General features: G+C 47.5%; 1 protein-coding gene across 2 annotated transcripts in view; it reads left to right on the top strand.

The window, feature by feature from the left end:
• Nucleotides 1–14,588, top strand: part of fhod3b (formin homology 2 domain containing 3b) — a 144,400-nt gene that overhangs the window by 85,383 nt on the left and 44,429 nt on the right. For both annotated transcript variants that reach the window (XM_023824351.2, XM_023824350.2), the window contains exon 6: nt 14,082–14,176. In XM_023824351.2, the coding sequence (XP_023680119.2) occupies nt 14,082–14,176 (95 nt within the window). The remainder of the gene's footprint in view (nt 1–14,081; nt 14,177–14,588) is intronic.

Here is a 14,588-nt window from a genome sequence, read left to right as displayed (position 1 = left end):
GAGTCCAAGCCCAAGTCTTTTGAGAGCAGTTTGCTCTATTTCCTGATGGGGTGGTGTGTAAACTCAGCCATTTAGGGTCAGTGTCCGTAAGGTCTTGGGTACAAATCCCATGACTGGCAGAGCAGACATGTCCCAATCGTGCTCTTGAGTGAGGCTCTTAAGTCAGTCTCTCCCAGGGACACCGGCTGACCGTGCCCTCCGACCCCCGGCTTTTACATCACATAGGACAATAGCGTCCACTTGATAAACCTAAATGTGCAAACCCCGTGATCACAGCAAATTTTACTCTATGATATACAGTACAAGTTTGGAGACACCCACCTATAGAAAGCTTTGTTTGTACTGTTCTCTACATTTTCAAATAATTATAAAGATATCAAAACTATAAAATAATATATGGAATTATACATTGGGCAAAAAAAGTATTAAGCAAAAAAAAATATTTGAGTTGGTACTCTGAAGGTTGCTGGTTTCGAATCCCAGGTTCAGCAGAGTGATCCCACATTGGACCCTTGAACAAGGCCCTTAACCCAAATTACTCCTGAGACTGACTGACCCTACTCTGTCCTCTACAACAGTTTTGTTGGCCTCCTGGGATGCTTTTCCAGCTGTCCTGAAGGAGGTCCCACATATACAGTATGCTGAGACTCATTGGTCACTTTTCCTTCACTTTCTGGTCAGACTCCTCCATTTGTACTGTTTCTAGGTCAGGTGGACAGGTCATGTGATGCGGCACTCTGTCACTCTCCTTTGTAGGCAGCTTGGTGTGTCCAAAAGTTTAACTGGTGCTGTATCAACATCCCTACATTGAAAGTAGTATTTCATGCTGCATGTAATGTATTTGGGTTTTTGTTCACCCTTCCAAGCTTTCTTCTTTTCCGGAATCCTCCTAAATATGCGGGTATGGAGGCTGGCGATACTCGATGCTGACATGCAGTAGCCATTCCAGTGTTGCTTCACACGAGATTCTCCCGTCTCCACATGCTAATGTCAGCCCCAAGATGGTCACTGTGGGTACAATGATCTGATGCTGTTCTTGAGCCATTGTTCTCCTTGGCGTGAAATTCTTGGCTTGGCAGTGGGCGTCTGACATGCTCTCAGATGTTCACAGAGAACAGTTCTCAAGTCAGTACCCAGAATTGCAAGTCACGTCCATCAGACCTTCGCTCTTTCTGAAGAGTACTCAGTGGAGCGTAAAAAGCTTGCCTGGCATGCAGCATTTCCGTGGAGGTGTGAGGAATGAAATGCCGAAATGAAGGAGAGGCTGAGTGGGAAAACAAAATAAATGTGTAGACGCCAGCAGTCAGACTGAGTGCTGTCTCCCAGCCTTATAAGGTTCATGCTCTGTTGGTCGATGTGTCGCTCTTGCTCCAGTGCTGCCTACACTTGTACCTGGGCTTTCACTGGAAGCTCAGCTTAGATGCACTGATGCCCAGTCGATTCCTGGACAGCATATATGTTTGCAGTGTGCTGTTTGCCTCATGTGGACATCGCTTTGGACAAAAGCTTCTGCTGAATATCTAAATGTAAATATGTAAATGTGCGGACTGCTGCAGTGGGGGGTGCGTGAGGCCTTGTTTAGGCCCTTACTGAGCATGAGCCCCAGCGCCGCTTCCTCCCCAGCACTGCTACAGATTACTGCATCTGGGCTTTCCCTTTATATTGTGAGGCCCCATAATGTCACGCGATTATGGTTCTCCTACGGCCCGTTTGCGGGGGGGGCGGCCGAACAGCGGTGTCCCGCTCTGCTCCCTTCTGCCTTTTTTTTATTGTGTTTCCATGTAAAAACATTTCTATGATAAATCTTCCGGCCGCATAACGACCCGAGTCCTGCTGTTTTCTGAGTCAATACTTCCCTCTCCTCACATAACTCCGCATCCTCCTCCTGCTTCTCCTTCCCTGAGCTCGCCCTCTGCTCTGACTCATAGGAGGTCCCACATTGTTCTCTTTTTTTTCATTTTTGTTCGAATCTCCAGCTAAACTCCTGGCTGCCTCCCCAGTCCCGTGCCCCCCCCCCCCACCTCCCCGGTTGCTGTAACTTCACCGCCCCTTGTGGCGAGCTGCTTTGGCTCACTGACCTGTCTGTAATACTCCTGCCTGTCCGAAAACGGCCCGGCGGTCGAGGTAGCGGACCCCCGCTCTTCTTGATTTACAGAGCAGCCCTTCACCGCTCTGCTGATTAGCACTGCCAGTGAGGTAGAGTAAGCGGGGAAGCCCCCCAGTGGGCGTGTGCTATTCTAACGCAGCTCCAAAGGATACTCTTTCCCCCTCCAGGGCTGGGGGTTCGATTCCCGCCCATGTCGTAGAGTGTTTTTCCTGTGTTTTTGTGGTTTTCCCCCTGCAGTCGAAAGTCATGCAGTTTAGGTGGATCTGTAGGTGTCTGTACAGTAAATTTCCTTTATTGTGTCTGCATGGATTATGTATATTTCATTGTGGGCACCAAAAACCCACAATTGACATTGTGGGGACCATTTCTCATGTCCCCACAAAGATCTGTGAATGCAATCAAAAAACTAAAAATACCAAAAGTCACATATTTTGTTTGGTTACTTAAGGTTTGGTTAGTTAAGGTTAGGGCTGGGTAGGGATTAAGGTCATCATGTTAAGATTAGTGTTTTCCCCATAGAAATGAATGGAGAGTCCCCACAAAGATATTATTACAAACCAGTGTGTGTGTGTGTGTGTGTGTGTGTGTGTGTGTGTGTGTGTGTGTGTGTGCGTGTGTGCACAAGAACACTCTGTGATGGACTGGCATCACATTTAGGGCATCCTCTGTACCTTGTACTCTGTGGATCCTGTCAGTGTTTCCCAATTCGGGACCCTTGAGTAAAAAATGTGGGCTGTCTGGCAGGGGGCAGGGAGGGAGCAAAAATCTGGGCTGTCTGGCAGGGGGCAGGGAGGGAGCAAAAATGTGGGCGGTCTGGCAGGGGGCAGGGAGGGAGCAAAAATCTGGGCTGTCTGGCAGGGGGCAGGGAGGGAGCAAAAATATGGGCTGTCTGGCAGGGGGCAGGGAGGGAGCAAAAATGTGGACTGTCTGAGAGCCCTCGGGGACCAGGTTGGGAAACAGTGCATCCTGGGATAGGCTCCTGGCCGATACTGACCCCACAGCAGATAAGTGGCCGTGAAAAATGCATTGGTGGGCACAAGAAAATCTAAATAAAATTAGAAACAGATATAATTAGAGGCTGATTGTGTTTCAGGATTACACAGCGCTCCCATGTGCTGAATGGGCACCAATGTGGGTTTCTCTGACTTTTATGAGCATCTTTGTTAGACGCATCCAGCAGTGCAGGAAAGGGCCCGGCTCTGTGAGCGTGGGGGTCCTGCCAAGCTGCCTCATTAGGTATCGCTCTGCACATTGCAGACCGCTGACCGAAGCAGAGCTCTAATGCAGAACAGAGCCAGATACGAGGCCGTGACTCGCGCTGTGTAAAGTATAAAGGTCTGGCCGGCCTGCCAAATTCTTCCAGAACATATGTAGTGGGTTGACGTACGGTTACAGAGCTTGGCTGACCCAGTTTTCATTCAGTGTTCAATATAAATGAAAAGTGTGTGTTGGGTTAGGGAGGGAGGCAGCGGGCAGCATGGTGCTGCCGAGGTTGGCACTGCTGCCTCGTGCCTCTAGGACCAGGGTCCCAGTCTCCGCCAAGGCTCCCTCTGTCTGGCATTTGCATGTTCTTGCCGTGTTGTCATGGGATTTTCTCTAAGTTTCCCCCCACAGTACACAAGCTAAAGTGATTTGGAGTTATCATAGATGTGAATGGCGTGTGAGTGTGATGGGTTGGTGCCCCACCCTGATTGGTCCCTGCCTTGCACCAGTGGACTCTGGACTTCCCAGGACACAGAAGAGGACAAGCGGTTACAAGAAATGGAATGGAGGTGGGGTTGGTTAGGGGGGGTTGAGGTCCTCTCTGCTGCAGGATAATGAACGAGCACAGTGATCCATGCCTTCCATCACCGCACCCACAGACACAGGCACAGGCACAGACACAGGCACAGGCACAGACACAGATACAGGCACAGACACAGGCACAGGCACAGATACAGGCACAGGCACAGACACAGACACAGATACAGGCACAGACACAGGCACAGATACAGGCACAGACACAGGCACAGACACAGATACAGGCACAGACACAGGCACAGACACAGGCACAGATACAGGCACAGACACAGACACAGATACAGGCACAGACACAGACACAGGCACAGACACAGACACAGGCACAGATACAGGCACAGACACAGATACAGGCACAGACACAGATACAGACACAGGCACAGACACAGACACAGATACAGGCACTGACACAGACACAGGCACAGACACAGACACAGGCACAGACACAGGCACACATGCCAATAGTATGTAGGGGCTACATTTCTTTGACACTTTCCTGAGAAATACAACACTGACAGTAAGTGAGAGGACACTAAATGGTAATAGAGTGAGACTGAAATGTGCCAATACAATAATTAGGTTCTACGTAGCATTTTCTGTCCACCACTTGTTTTCATACATTTCCCCTCTTTCCTCTCTGCTGGCCCTGAATCTCGAAGATCTCCTCTCCACACAGAGGTGTCAAGCTTCCCATCTCGTCTCACTCGAGATCAGCACGCTGGAGCATCATTTTTATGTTTTCGTTGTTGTTGTTTGTTCTCCTTGGGGTTAGTGCCCAGGCTTATGGCCCTAAACCGCCTTGCTTCATCAGGAACGATGCAGGCACTTACCAGAAGGTTCTCTCAAGGTCAGAACGTGCAGGTCCTTCCTGTTATCCCTTCCTGGACTCATTAAGGAGCATCTGATTAGATTAGGAGAACGGATGGCTTTGTTTGCTCACCCCTCTGTGAGCAGAAAAATACGGGGGTGTCTTTTGCTTGCCCCCTCCCTTAAGAAGTATAAAACATACTGTGAGATATAGCAGAGTACATATAAATTAGTAGCCTTGCATGGCATATTTTTTATGTATTTTTTTATTATTTTAATGATGAGTTCCATCGATGAAGGACGTCCACACTGTCCAGCATCAATGCCGCCATTTGCTGTGGCCATTTGCTGTGGCCATTTGCTGTGGCCATTTGGTAGTAAATTGCTCTCGCTGAATTACAGCATGTTGCTCCCCTCTCTGGTTGCAGATTTCAGGCTCTGGGGACACCAAGGTATGGCGGGGGGGGGGGGGGGGCAGACACACAGGGAGGTAATTACATCTAATAATCCTCGTTACAGCTCTTGCTCTGCTCTCAGGTAACCCCACCCCCCGCATGTCCTCTGGGAGTTCATTCTCAAGGCATCCAGGTGCTCAAACACTAACACAGGCCCCAGACTTCATCCAGGAAGGTGGCGCTGATCCATAAGCATTACCAGTGTGCTGTATGTGTTACGCTGTTTTGACAGGAGCAGCTCAGCTCAGACTCAGCAGACTTTGATGTTGGATCACAAGTGGGTCTCTTTGTTCTTGGTGAGATGAACCAGGCAGGTGGAGTTTTGGAGGTTCTTTGTAGGTGATTTTTTTGTGCCTTTTTTGAGGATGAATGTGGATTTTTCACATCACTCTAACTTATCTGATGCAATGTAGGAATACCTGTGATTGGTCAGTTTTTTGTCTACACATAAAAATTAACCTTCACCCAGTCCTTATGTTAAAACAATCTAAAAATGTGAGTTCAATTTGTAAAGATGTCAGTATTGGATGAAAAAATGTGCTGCAACTGGCATAGAAGTAGCATTGCTGGTGAAGTTTGGCTGTTTTTTCTATCACAGTGAGCATGGTAGTTATTTTCTATAATTATAATCTAGTTCTTTGACTTTAAAGATGATACATTTTCCATCACTTGTTCTCTCTTTTAAAGCACTAGCTTAGTTATCCAGTTCAGACAGGCTTTAGATGCAGTTCAGTGAATCATCTTTACAGCGAGTCATTATCCAAATCATCCACTCAGCACTGTCGCCATAACAAGCAGCTGAAACGCCAGAGCCAGTACCGGTGCAGTGCACTGCAGGCAGACCACACTCCCCGACGAGCACCAGGCCCGCCAGGAATGCCGACTTTCACGTGTTTTCAGTAATTAGGCCTGACTGATACAGGACAGCGAGGCAGTTGCGCTGACCGCCGGCGTGCGCCAGAAGCCGCGCCTGGAAGCACCGGCCACGTGGATGATTACAGAAACCCCCCCAAGCTGGAGAAGAAGCGGTCAGTGGTTGGGGTGACGGAGGAACAGCACCCCCTAGAGGCTCCCACATAGTCCTATGGTTCCCACATGCTAGCAAACTGGCACGGCCCAGTGTCGGGCAGGCAGATAAGAGAGTTTCCGGTACATTCTCAAACCGAAGCCAGTGAAAGGGGCCTGTATCAGCACGCCATGCTGCACATGAGGGTACTTTTCCCATCTGAAGTTTAACACATTAGAAGGAAACATTCAGTGCTTCCAAAGTGATCTCGTGAAGCTGAGCAGAAAGAGCAGGTCTTCCGGGGGCTGCCTGGATGCACTGACTGTCACCTCGCTGGGGTATTGTGTGACAGCACTGGGCGTGTCACCGGGACCTACTGCCAGCTGCTGATAAATGACCTCCAGCGTTTATTTTTTCAAGACCGTCCTTCAAAGCAGCTTTCTGCTGTGCATGTTGGTGTTGGTCTGATCAGAAGGTCAAAATATGATCCAAAGATTTCGGAAATTCACTCACTAAATATATAGCATGATTTATGGCTTCTGCTGAACACATATTTTACATTCTTATTAAAATACTGACTATGAATCCAGGGATTATTAAGGGAGTTCCTTTGATTTTTTTTTAATAAATCAGACTAGTAAAGATGCAGTGATGCACTCAGGCATGAATTACGATCTTGTCCATGATTTTAGGGCAGTTTAAAATGGATGCAACTTACTGCCTTCAGCTCTGGGTATGGTCAAATTGTTAAACGTGAACTAAACTAAATAAATAGAATTAGGTGATCAGTGTCAACACACAGTGTGCAACAACGAAATGTGTCCTCTGCATTTAACCCATATGTGACATAGCAGGGGGCAGCTAATTCAGCGCCCGGGGAGCAGTGATTGGGGGCGGTACCTTGCTCAGGGTACCTCAGTGGTGCCTTGCTGGTCAGGGATTCGAACCTGCAATCTTTCAATTACAAGTGCGCTTCCTTCACCATCAAGCCACCACTGCCCACATAAATGTGATGGTGAACCTGAAATTCCTGAACCTGAACAAAATCCAGCAGTAATTTGCTGACATAAAATCACGTCTTGTAAAATCTGTTTGAGGTTTTAATGCCCTTGCAGCAGAGCCAGTAAATGCCAGAAGGGACATAGGCGGCCGCTTAGGGCACCAGCTTCTGATGGGACCATAATCACTGGAGAGGAGTTTGCACCTCAGGGCGGAGATGCCCTTATCCTGCCTTGGGGGGGGATTAGTATATTTTGTTGTGATCTCTCTAACTGCCTACGTACCTGATTGGTACAGTAGCTGACAATTTCCAGTGATGGGAGAGAGTTCAAACTCGTTAATTTGCTCCCCGTCTACATGCCTGCCATCAGCCATAAAACATTATTTGTACATTAATATTTAATCTCATTCCCGTTAGACTGTGCGCTGTGTGCAACGTGGGGGCAGCAGGTTACTAGATTTCGTTAGAAGTGGGGGTCCCATTCACTCTCCTCCTCCTCAGTGGTACACCATGACTGAGGCTTGAACTTCGTTAATTAGACTCTATAAAATTTACTGCAGTGTGGCATACAGTTAGGAACTTGTAAAGTTCCCCATGATTGTACCACAAATACGGTAATGTTCCTAATGCTTACCATTTTCTTGCACTATACGAGAAAATGCAAATAAGCACTGGATCGTTACTGAAAAATAAAAAAAAACGCTGCAATCCCTTGGGAAACATTTAGAAATGCTATTAATATGTGTTTACCCTTAATTTGCTCTTGCTTCCGCTATTAAAAACAATGCTTGTTGTTAAAAATAAGAAACAAGAAAGAATAAACAAGAAACTGGGTCAGTAATTACTAGTTTGGTCTTGGGGATTGTGCAAACCAGGGATGGCCAGAGCAAAAGCAGACAGATGAACTCATGAATAAAGTCACAGGTAGCCTGGAATGTTGTAGAGCTGTGAATCCCAACCCAGTCCTCTGGGACTTCCTGACATCCATATTTTTGCTCTCTCCCACCTCCCAACACACTCGTTCCAGATATTTGATGTTCTTTATTGGCTAAGAGCTGGGAGGGAGCAAAAATGTGCACTGTGTGGGGGTCCTGGAGAACTGGGCTGGGAAACACTGCTGTAGAGGCATTATTGATTTGATCTGCATTAAATATCATGTTATTAAATCTCATGTTATGTTATGACTGCAGACCCGTCACACAGGGTGTTTCTCAGCACCAAGGACACGAAGATCATTCTTGCGGTCTTGCTAACTTGCCTCCCAAGAACGATCTTGGGCCGCAATGAATCATGGGATTGGTCTCGTTCGGCAAGGATGGAACTGATGTATCCCTTTGGGGTGGGGGCAGGAACATCTGGGGGGGTTTGCCATCCTCTGTACTTAGTATTGGAACTGTGTTTCGCAAATGGAAGAAACGGGTACATAAGAAGACAAATAAAGACAAGTACGCATACTGAGAAACAGGCAGAGAGAAAGTAGTTTTGGAAGATGGATGGATGGATTGATGGATGAATACTGGTTCTGTTTCCTGAGTCATTAGATGTAGATTTTTCATATATTTGATTGGATCTGGATACTTCATTAAACTTTAAATCATTAAAAGGTTCTTCTTTCCTCAGTCAGAATGTGAAATGCTGTTTTCAACTCATGCTTACTTTTAATTAATATGCCAAATTTAAAAATATGCCAAACTCATGTGTTTAGTGTTAGTTTAGCATTCGATGCCTTCAGGTTATTTGAGACATTTCAAATAAAACAAAGGAAAGGAAAGTTGCAGAATTGCTGCCATGTTCAGTTAAATATACATTTAAAGTTCAGATGTTAGCATTGTGATGACGAGTACTTAAATGTGAGTCTCCTCTACTGGCACCTGTGGCTTGTGAGTACCCTAGTGGCCAAAATTGTGGAAACACTTCTTATTTTTAGAGATTACAGAACTTTATTTCAGTTAATCCAGTTACTTATTTAATCGGCCAGTGTATGATATTTGTAAACAGTCTTTGTACCATATTTGTGTGGTAATTTTTAAAGCGTAATGCCAAAAATGTTGGGTGTTTCCACAATTTTGGCCACTAGTGTAGATCTGTCTATAGATCTGTGTCCTCGTATAAATTCACCAAAATAAACACCTCACATGTATTAGTCAGACATTCCTGCACACATTGTGATGTAAAGGTGTCACTTTGCTGAAAGATTCACCCACAGAGATGTCAGAGATAGGTAATGAAAGTATAGGCCTACAGAACCAAATGGTGCCTGTTGTGTTTTCTGAACTGGTCGGCAGATGTTGAACCCAGCCCACAGGGTTAAGCCCCGCCCACAGGGTTAAACCCCGCCCATATGATTAAGCCCCGCCCACAGGGTTAAACCCCACCCAGATGGTTAAACCCCACCCGTATGGTTAAATCCCACCCAGAAGGTTAAATCCCACCCAGAAGGTTAAACCCCGCCCAGATGGTTAAACCGCACCCGTATGGTTAAACCCCACCCGTATGGTTAAACCCCGCCCAGATGGTTAAACCCCACCCATGTGGTTAAACCCCGCCCAGATGGTTAAACCCCGCCCACAAGGTTAAACCCCGCCCAGATGGTTAAACCACACCCGTATGGTTAAACCCCACCCAGAAGGTTAAACCACGCCCAGATGGTTAAACCCCACCCAGATGGTTAAACCCCGCCCACAGGGTTAAACCCCGCCCAGATGGTTAAACCCCACCCGTATGGTTAAACCCCGCCCAGATGGTTAAACCCCGCCTGTATGGTTAAACCCCACCCAGATGGTTAAACCCCACCCAGAAGGTTAAACCCCGCCCATATGGTTAAACCCCACACGTATGGTTAAACCCCGCCCACATGGTTAAACCCCGGCCAGATGGTTAAACCCCACCCATGTGGTTAAACCCCGCCCAGATGGTTAAACCCCGCCCACAGGGTTAAACCCCACCCAGAAGGTTAAACCCCACCCGTATGGTTAAACCCCGCCCAGATGGTTAAACCCCGCCTGTATGGTTAAACCCCACCCAGATGGTTAAACCCCACCCGTATGGTTAAACCCCACCCAGAAGGTTAAACCCCGCCCAGATGGTTAAACCCCACCCGTATGGTTAAACCCTGCCCAGATGGTTAAACTCCGCCCACAGGGTTAAACGCCACCCAGAAGGTTAAACCCCGCCCAGATGGTTAAACCCCACCCGTATGGTTAAACCCCGCCCAGATGGTTAAACCCCACCCAGATCGTTAAACCCCACCCAGAAGGTTAAACCCCGCCCAGATGGTTAAACCCCGCCCGTATGGTTAAATCCCGCCCACATGTCATCCCCTCATGGTGTAATCTCTTGGCACTTATATTCCGCTACTGAGTTTATCCTCTTATAAATGGATGCTGTCCGGACTCCGTGGTGGAGCTGGTGGGATCTCGTCCCGTTAAGCAGCCGGGCCCAAGCAGTGTTTATCTGTGCTTCTGTTCACGCTTGGCTGGGTGAGGTGTGTGTTTATGACCCATTTGGCCTCAGCCGTTTTTGGTCAGTCTGCCTAGCGGGTGTCCTCAGTGAAAACAAAAACTCTGCTGACCCTGTGGCTGCTTGAGCCATCTGACTCTTCTAGTTTGTGAGTTGGGCGTGAGGGCGGCTCTTAGCATTACCAACAACTGATCTCATTGGGTAGAATGTCTCCTTGTGCTAACTGATTGTGCTCATTGGATAGAGCTTCACCTTGTGCTTAAGTGAAGCCCTTCTTTGGATAGACCCTCTCCTTATGCTTAAGTGAAGCCCTTCTTTGGATAGTGCTTCACCTTATGCTTAAGTGAAGCCCTTCTTTGCATAGAGCTTCACCTTATGCTTAAGAGGAGCCTCATGTCATTTTGAACGATTTTTCTCCTTGGTTTTCCCCGCCTCCTTCTTCTCTGTATCAGGTTGCAGCCTCTTCCTTCAGCAATAATAGCCGCACGACAGATTTCATTAAACCGTTTGATTTACCTTGGTCTCAGTTATAATAACATAAAATGAATGATTGCATTTTAATTAAGGGGAACAGTGACTTCAGAGTTCTGGCCGCCAAAGCATCGAGATGTAGGCGATAAGACACTTTTAGCCCGGGGTGAGTGACTGTTTCAGCACCACTTAGCAAGTCATGAGCGTTGATGACCAGCGACGGCGCTATTTGCCGACATCATGTCAGGAAAGCGTGTTCAGCTTTTCGCCGGGAATTGCCACCGACGTTAACACACAGGTGGGGGGTACAGGAATTTCAGGAATGTCTGCCGGGCCACACAACATGCAAGGAAGGAGCAGAACGTACATCATAAACACAATTTCTTTTGTGCGTGTCTGTGTGTGTGTGTGTGTGTGTGTGTGTGTGTGTGCGTGTCTGTGTGTGTGTGTGTGCGTGTGCGTGTGTGTGTGTGTGTGTAATATATATTACATTGTGGAGACCAAATGTCCCCATGATATTTACATTTACGGCATTCGGCAGACATCCTTAGACAGAGCAACTTACATAGTGCTTAGAAGTCTCATCAGTGAATACAGTCTAATACTGGTTCAATTGAACCTGCCTAAGAATATAATAAAACTCTGCTGGCAAGTACTGTAATACATTTTTTTTTACAGTGTATAATCCTGGAAGTACTAATCCCAGTACTTCCAATAGAGGTGGGTTTTTAGCCGTAGTTTACGGCATCCAATGCTGTTCATACATCCACATAGATGCCAAAACAGAGAAGATTCTAGATGCATGTCTTCCGTGTACCTTGAGAGATGGTGGGACCAGCCGCGGGGTACCAGAGGATCGGAGAGAGCGTGGTGCAGTGCAGGGTGAGATATGTTCTTTTAGGTAGGAGGGTGCAGGTCCATTATTGGCTTTGCAGGCGAGCATCAGTGTTTTGAATCTGATGCAGGCAAAGGAAGCCAGTGGAGGGAGTGGTGTGTGAGACTTTGGGGAGGTGGAACCCTGTGGGCGGGGTTTAACCATCTGGGCGGGGTTTAACTGAGTTGGGCAGCTACATTCTGGATCAGTTGCAGTGGATGAATGGTGCTCTGAGGCAGACCTGCTAGGTGTGAGTTACAGAGGTCTAGCCTCAAGATGACGGTGGCCTGTGTGGAAAGAAATGGACGATCCCTCCTGATGCTGAAAGATGATATGATACAATATGATTAAAACCATTTTTATATTGCGGGGACATTTTTCTGGTTCCCACAAGGGGAAACTGAATTTTATAAACATCTGTGACTGCAAAAAAAAAAAAAATTGGCAAAAGTCTTATATTTTGTTTAGTTGTTTGCTTACTTATGGTTAAGGATAGGGCTGGGTTAGGGGTGTGTGTGTGTATATGTCTATCTGTCTGTCTGTGTGCATCTTTCAGTAAAGCAATGATACTCGTGACTCTTGCACGTTTCCATGCATATTGTGCACCAGTAGTGAGTCTGCACACCCTCACATACTATATGCCATCGTGTAAGGCGGAGTGGAGAGTTTCTCCTCAGTGCAGTAATTCAGCAGTCAGGCAGTAGCCCATGTGTTATGGAAGAGCGCCACCCATTGGTGGCTCCTGGTTCTGCACCTACTCTCACATTGTTCCGCATGGCTTCCCACATCCATCACCCAAGTCCTTTAGGGAGAGTAGAGCGTTACATACCCCCCCCCCCGAAAGCATTCCTGGAGCACAGTTATTAGGCACGGGGTAACGGAAAGGGCCGTCTACTAACAATGAAGGCAACAATGGACGGTAACTTCATGGCCGGCCACGCTGATACAGTTTGTACATGGCAACGTGGGAGGATGAAAAAAATGAAAATATGCAATGAAGGTATGCAATGCAGTAGTATCCTGTAGGTAAGGTTACTCACTGGGAATGTGCCATTTGGGGGACAAGATGCATTACAGATAGGAGGAGGGAGGGGCCAGTGGCACAGGTGGGGGACCAGGGACTGTAGATGTACACCCCCATCGGCGAGACCCAGCTCTCCTGTCTGTGGGTTAAATATAGCCCTTAATATGGCCAATTCTTCTCCTCTGGCTTTGGTCAGATGTGCAGCTCTGATCCACATCTCTCCGGCCTTCTCTCGCTCGTTCTCCCTTTTCCTCGGCTCCCTCGCTTTTCGCCCCGGATCTCTCCCTCCACGACATTCCTTAATCCACGCTTTGGGGACATCTGCAGTCGGAATCGCACAGCTGGGATTCATTGGAGTTGAAAGGAGCACCAGCACAGTCCGGTCGGATCTGGTTACTATTGTTTTCATGCGAAGGGGTGGGGTGGGGGGGGGGGGATCCACTGTCTGCATGTTTTGATTAAATTGCCATTAATCCACATCTGGGGCTCAACGGGACAGGAACGAGTTTATTCTTTAGTTGTTTCACATATAGATGTGTCTGTATACTCATCCAGTCTCATCGAAGGTGAAATGCTGTCAGCCTCGCTGATCCTGCCGGTTTGATGTGCTTTTAAGTAAATGTGACTTAGGATAAAGCAGTGCTGGGCAAAGCCAGACCAACATGTGCACATCAACATTTGTGGAATTATTCTTGCTTTGTCTTGTCAGTTCATTGTTTTCCTGTATCCACACTTGAGTGGCATATTTCAGCTCTAAGGGGTAGAAGAGACTTCATCAGGGTTTACGTGGGAAAATGGGGCAGCATAGCGCCCCCTGCTGTTGGTCCTTCTTTGGCATGGCCCCAGAGGTCACAGTGATCATGGCAGGCCTGGCTAGAAGTCGATGTATGTTGTTGGTTGCGGATGCTGATACACCTTTGCAGAGAGGAAGAGAGTCTCACAGTGTATTTGGATGAATCACACAACAATCACACAACAATCACACACGCCCAGAAAGCCCAGAAACAGACGTGCACTTGATCAGACGGTGAACGGATGTGAGCGTAAACAAGTCTCTGCTTTTTCTCTGTTTTTTTTACAGCCCTGGGGCAGATCATGCTGTACGTGGATGGGATGAACGGGGTCATAGGTCACAACGAGACCGTCCAGTGGCTCTACACACTCGTCGGCTCCAAGGTACGAGTAGGATGCCAGCATGCGTGTCACGCATCCGCTTGCATGGCCTGGCCACTTTCTGTGCTCACATTTTGCATATTGCACATATTTCGTAGCTTATTTATACAGCTGAGTCCTTGCTGGAATAATTTAGGTAAATCAGCCGACTCTCAGACAGAAGAATGGGACCGAAAGATTCCCTGGTCACAGTCCAGCTCCCCGACTCTTGTTGCATATGGCAGCCTGGATCAGACGCTTTTACAGACGCTTTTACAGAAATGCCTGGCGTTCCTCACCATGTGCACCTGCAGACGCCTCCACGTGGTGCCCGGTGAATGCATGTCAGCCCTTTTTATTCTGGATTCTTCCACTGCTCTTAAGCTTGAACAGAAAGAAAGAAAAAAAATACAACAGCAAAGGTGGAGCCTCGTAA

The sequence above is a fragment of the Paramormyrops kingsleyae genome, chromosome 9 (genome assembly GCF_048594095.1).
Source record: "Paramormyrops kingsleyae isolate MSU_618 chromosome 9, PKINGS_0.4, whole genome shotgun sequence".
In the NCBI taxonomy this organism is placed as follows: domain Eukaryota; kingdom Metazoa; phylum Chordata; class Actinopteri; order Osteoglossiformes; family Mormyridae; genus Paramormyrops; species Paramormyrops kingsleyae.
The sequence above is the reverse complement of the archived record's forward strand: the minus strand, read 5'-3'. Positions and strand labels throughout refer to the sequence as shown.